Source organism: Ovis canadensis, chromosome X, assembly GCF_042477335.2.
Source record: "Ovis canadensis isolate MfBH-ARS-UI-01 breed Bighorn chromosome X, ARS-UI_OviCan_v2, whole genome shotgun sequence".
Classification (NCBI taxonomy): Eukaryota; Metazoa; Chordata; class Mammalia; order Artiodactyla; family Bovidae; genus Ovis; species Ovis canadensis.
Window position 1 is genome coordinate 132,041,815 of NC_091727.1, and position 6,000 is coordinate 132,047,814.

Sequence of the window (6,000 nt, forward strand, 5' to 3'; positions counted from 1 at the left end):
AGTCGTATATAAATATATAGATAATTAAGGTCAAAATCACTGCTGTGAAATGTAATATTAGAACATGTGGTTTTAAGAGGTTTTATGTACATTTCATGTGACCATACCTTTCTGGGATCATTTGAATCTAGAACCTACTTTCTAGTTATATAGGTTTTGAAATTTGACATCACATTTTAAGGAGTTGTTATGCTAAGGTATAGATTTATTCTAACTCATCTTACAAAAGACCAGTTGACAGAATCAAAATATTATTGAGAGCTATACTTGAGTGAACATTTTAATTTTTTGTATTTGTCATCATTTATGAAAAATTTCTCTCTGTGTTTCTCTCAACAGACAGACTATATAATTTTTCACATTCCAGCCCATTTTTTACTAGTATGGTAAATTGATGCCTTGCGTTTGAAGACAGGTATTATGGGCCCCTACTAAGATCTAGGAAACACTCTAATATAATCAGCAGCATAGTTAAGTGGCAACCTTTTAAAAAGTGTCTACTCTTATCTATTTTATTGTTAGTTTCTGTTTCTAGTGTTATTTTCTTACACTCCTAAATTCTGGAAGCTAGTAGCGTATCATTTACTGATTATATTTTATATACTTAAAAAAATATAGCTTTATAACATTTATTCTAGAATTTCGAACACCAGAATTTTCCTGGTACTTGTTTCTTCATTTAGAGATTTCTTTTGCCTTTCGGGTTTACCTATATGCATCTGTAGCACTTTTGACAATCCTTAAGTACAATATTCTTCTTTTCTCCATTATTTTGAGGGCAGAACATCAAGGTACGATACTAACCAGTTTTTGTCTGTCTGTTCCAAGGTCAGAAACTATATCAAGGAGCATAGCCCTCGCCTACGGCCCACAAGAGAGGCCTGGAAGAGAAGCAACTTTAGTTGTGCAAGCACCAGTGGAGTGAGCGGTGCCAGTGCCAGTGCCAGCAGCAGCAGTGCCAGCATGGTCAGTTCTGCAAGCAGCAGTGGGTCCAGTGTTGGAAACTCTGCTTCAAACTCCAGTGCCAACATGAGTCGAGCACACAGTGACAGCAACTTGTCTGCAAGTGCAGCAGAACGGATTCGGGATTCAAAAGTAAAACGTCTAATCAATACAAAACTTTACCTTTCAATATTAACATTAGTATTCCTTCATATACAGTTCTTGAAGAGTTAAAATTATCCTGCTCTATAGATGCCTGTGGGTTTTGATTTTAATTGAGCAAGCAGAATTCTCTGCTGTTGAACAAAGCCCTCTACACTGAGTGCTTTGAAATGCTGTTTTGACCCACAGCCATATTACCTTCAATTTTATCTGATTTTTGTGTCTGTTTTACGTAAGATAAATTGATGGAAATAATGAGTGAGTCTCAATATTGCAATACTGACTGCAACTTACTATTAAGCAGATCTCACTAGGTTGCTGATGTTGCTGTCTATTAGCTCCTAAAAATGTCCCGTATGTCTTGTGTGTGTGTTAAATGTTTTCTTAAAGTTTTAACCATGAATGTTTCTTTGTAGCTCTTTTTAAAATGTAATAATGCTTTCTCTAATTTCTGACAACTCTTTTCACAGTTGAAAAAACTCTGTATAGTATTTTTGGACGCATAAAAAATAGAAAGTTTAAATGTATATAGAATAGTTCTGTGATACTTAGTGGGAAAGTTGGGTTCCTTGCAGTGGTGACAGTGTGGAGCCAACTTACAGATGATAAGGGTATCTCTATAACTCTTGGGAACCCAGTGGTGACTTTTCCTGGAAAGTGATTCTTTACTTGGTTCTTAACCAAAGTAGCAGAAACATAGCCAGCTTTGTTGGTTGCCAAGGGTTTCCTCTGTGTATGTGGTCATTCTTTTTTGGCATCAGTTCACCAGTGGCAAGAAATAGAGTACCCACTGGGTTTCTAATGGGCTTAAAAGATGGCATTTGCTTAATATGAAAAAGACATGGTTCTTTCCCAGCCATTGTAAAATTGCTAATGCTTTTGGATGAAAGGCACCTTCAAAGAATAAGCATTAGAGATTTTGACAGTGTTCTCCACATTTGTATTCATTATTGTTCACTGCATGTTTCCTCTGCACTGACACCAGTGTACATTAATTTAATATAAAAAAGCCTTATAAATGATTGGTTATCCATAACTAGTCAAATGATCAAGTTTCAAACCTTCCTAATCAGAAGATTTCCTAGTCAAATACCATAAATATAGAATCTTGAAAAATTGTTTTCATGTCTAAGCTAATGGCTCACTTACTAGAACCAGGATTGTACTGCAGAGGAATTTGAACATCTCTATTCAGAAAATATCGAGTTTGATCCATGCAGTACTTTGGGGTGGGTACGCCAGAACTGAATCTCACTGATTTAGAAATTTTTATTTTGACAGAAGCGATCCAAACAGCGGAAGTTACAACAGAAGGCCTTACGCAAGAGGCAGCTGAAAGAGCAGAGGCAGGCTCGGAAGGAGAGGCTCAGTGGGCTCTTCCTTAATGAAGAAGTGCTGTCCTTGAAAGTGACTGAGGAAGACCATGAAGCAGATGTAGATGTTTTGATGTAATAAGGGTGAATTTATCGGCATTGTTTCTAAGCATTATTCTATCCTTATTTGTTTACATGCATCTTGACCAAACTTTTGGTTAGGGCTGTGCTGACGTACCGTTCATAATTTAGGTCTGTGGTTCTCAGCAGATGGTCCTCGGAGCAGTAGCTTCAGCATCACCTGAGAAGTTATTAGAAATGCTCACTCTTGGGTCCCACCCCAGACCTAGTGAGTCAGAAATGCTGCGGGAGGGGCATAGCATTGTGTTTCAACAGGTACTAGATTATTCTGCCACACACTCTAGTTTTAAGAACCACTGATTTAGTAAATGTTTTGACTATTTAAACTTCAGAGTGCTTAAGTGGGCTTTTTCAGACTAGTACTTTAACAGTTTAGGAGATTTCAAGGTACTGCTGACAGATAATTTATTATGTCAGTATAGAATGTGTAGAGATCATAATTCATTTTCTTCTTAATGTTATGATTTCTTAGTTTCTCTAAAGGGCCATAGCATAATTCTCAATTCCTAGTGGCCGTCTTTTTTTTGAGGTTGTGGAATGTGGATTGCTGTTTACAATAGTGCCTTCATTAGGTTTCTTTGTTTTCATCCATTTTAACTCAAATGTGTAAAAAATAGGCCCTAACATCTTTTGTTAGGTTTGTTTTTGTTTTTCAGTTTATGTATATTCAGAATCCTTTCTGCAAGTGATGACTACTGAGAAAATAATGTTACTAGTAGCTGAATTTTAGACTTAATGCTACATTGATTAATATTCAAATGGAAAAATCCAGCAAGCAAAACAACCAATTCTACTTTTCACTGCTTTTTGAAATTTTAGGCTGTGACACTGTCTTAAAGGCAAGAAACATCTCTGTCAAGTTCTTTTTGTAGGTTTTTTTTATTTTCAGCACAGCTCTAATTTTTAAATATTTGGTGTAACAGCTTTATGGCATGTGAACAAGTTAATGTTCAAAATTAACTCAAGAAAACCCTTACAGTTCTGCTAAACTCTGTAAATAGCTAGAAATACACTGAGCAGTGAGATATTAAAAAACCTTTGCTTCTTGGCTACTAATAGTACTCTAATTTTAAATGTGAAATCATTGAGTCTCTAAATGTTTTCGTGAAGAGTTTGTTATCATGAACATTATAAGTAGTGTGATTCCTTTTATTTTCCCACACATCTTTAAACATTCACACGGGTTAAAGAAAATGGAAACTGATACTACTGACAATCAAGCTGCTTTCTGACTTTCATGATTTTCTTTTTATTGTGGAAACTTGGGAGGTAATCATGATTTTGTAGGATGAGTTGTCAATATTTTTTTAAAGTCTAGAGTTAGAGGTTGATAGATTCCTACTTTTTTTTGCACTGTATCATATCAAGTAATCCATTAAAAAGATTAACAACGTAGATCCTTAATTCTCAGCTGCGAATTCTTAATTCTCAGCTGCGAATTCTTAATTCTCAGCATAACCTTTGCTTACAATCATATGTTTTGAAATTTTTACTTTATTTTGGTTCCTCAAAAGTTAAAGAATTGAAACTAAGGGAAAAAATTGATATATCGCAGCTATACTGAGGTCTGTGATATGGTTGTAACATTTTGAAGACTACTAAATTCATACTTTAAAATTTTACTGAAATAACAGTATACATGTGTATATGGTTGTCAGTTGGAGTACCCCCTCTGACTTTCCTCTTACCCCCTCTTTAGTGCTTCTGACTAACTTAGAGGGCCCAAAGAGAACTTGGGGATAAATCCCAGAATACTCTTGAGGAAGATTGAAAGGGTCCACCTTGTTGTGTTTTCCCTTCTAAATACAGAATGAGTAGATAGAAGAGCAAATACAGCTGAATTCTCTACCTGCTCTTAGCAAAAGCAAAATTCCAGGGAATGACTGCCTGTTCTCTTTAGTTACTCTTCAAGGAAAACAGGCCCCTTTTGGAGACCATAGAGCAGCATGTATCTGTTAAATACTTGGAAACAATTTACTTGACAGTGACCAGTAAAAGAAGATCCTAATAAGACCAATTCCTGTACTCTCCCAATAATCACAGTCTTATTACCATAGATTTAACTTAAGTCACTGTTAAGCAAGTTTACCAAAGTGCCACAAAGCCAATTTTTAAAGTTTATAAAGGTTTGAGTGTTTATAGTAAAGTACACCATGAAATGTGCAAATCTGGATGCACAGCCTTTATGATATCATAAATTAGAGATAGCTCAGTAAGGTGGCTTGGAAGAGATTGAAATAAAGAACAGAAAAAAATTTAAGCAATTTGTGTTTGCTTATGATTAAAGAGGGAGATTACAAAGTCTTTCTCTACCTACCCCCCCCCCCCAATAAAACAGCAGAAAAAGACAAAAAATTCTTGTCTTTGTTAATGTGCTATACTTTTTTTTTGGTCTTAATGCCTCATGTAGATAATTCAGGTTTGAATTATTTCTTTCTTAGAATAAATAATAAATTTAGTCTGATCTCTTTCTAAGTTCAATTTAAAACAAATCCAACTCAATTTTTTTCTTTAAAAGTATAAACCTCGACTAACCAACTAATAAAAATGTGAGACTTAATTGCTCCATTGTCAGTTCTCAACTGTAGAGAATTGACATTAGAGCAAATAAGTCTTTCCCTTGAAAAATAAGCCTTGTTACATGAGGGCATGATTAAAAAATAAGACTTCTTAATTAAGGGCATAATGAAGTCACATCACATTTATCCAGAACATTTTATTAGGGATCTTGTGTGTATGTCAATTATATTTCAACAAAACTGGGGAAAAGAGACCTTGTAGAAGTCTGTCAGTCCCACAGGTTTTAAAAGTAGAAACCTTGAGTTTAAACAAAACGACGTATTTTTTTTCTACATTTTTGCAACTGAGTTTAAGTGAGGCAATGTAGTATAATGTGTAGTGAAGTACAAAGGACTTTATACTGTTCTTCTGTCCCAAGAAGAACTTAGAGTAAAATAAATTTATTTTTTGAGACTTGTCTCATTTTTAGTTAAGTGGTGGCTGTTTTGTCCATTTTGTCAGTCCTTTGGGTTAACTAGATATTGCTGAATTAATGCCAGAAACTGATTTGAAATTTGATGACTCCGTGGATTGGATAGACATCTCATTTTATCTAGCTCTTAGAAGTGCTAAAACCCCTCATAAAGGAAAAATTTTTTTAAACTACTATATAAAGGTATCCAGATTCTGATGAGCTTTAAAAATTGTGAAATTTAGCAAATGTCTTCATATTTAAGCCAAAAATGTTAGTTCATGACAAATAGAAAAGTCTTGTTCCCAGGATTCTCTAGCATAGAGTCTTTTGTTTGTGGCTTACTCTTTATAGCTTCCTGTGCCTTAAAGGTGAACTCTATACTTTTCGTCAACATTAGGCTTTTCCAAATTCAAAAGTAATCTAAATGTTGTAATTCATTTTATAAAATGCCCATGCTCTTGGATATCA

General features: G+C 34.7%; 1 protein-coding gene across 2 annotated transcripts in view; it reads left to right on the top strand.

Moving 5' to 3' along the window:
* The window catches only part of FAM199X (family with sequence similarity 199, X-linked), a 28,471-nt gene extending 23,558 nt beyond the window's left edge, over nucleotides 1-4,913 (top strand). Inside the window, exons 5-6 of one of the 2 annotated variants that reach the window (XM_070292177.1) lie at nucleotides 829-1,095; nucleotides 2,386-4,913. In XM_070292177.1, coding sequence (XP_070148278.1) covers nucleotides 829-1,095; nucleotides 2,386-2,556 — 438 coding nt within the window. In that variant the 3' untranslated portion in view covers nucleotides 2,557-4,913. The remainder of the gene's footprint in view (nucleotides 1-828; nucleotides 1,096-2,385) is intronic. The other variant, XM_070292178.1, reaches the window with a different exon arrangement.
* The last annotated feature ends 1,087 nt before the right edge of the window (nucleotides 4,914-6,000 follow it).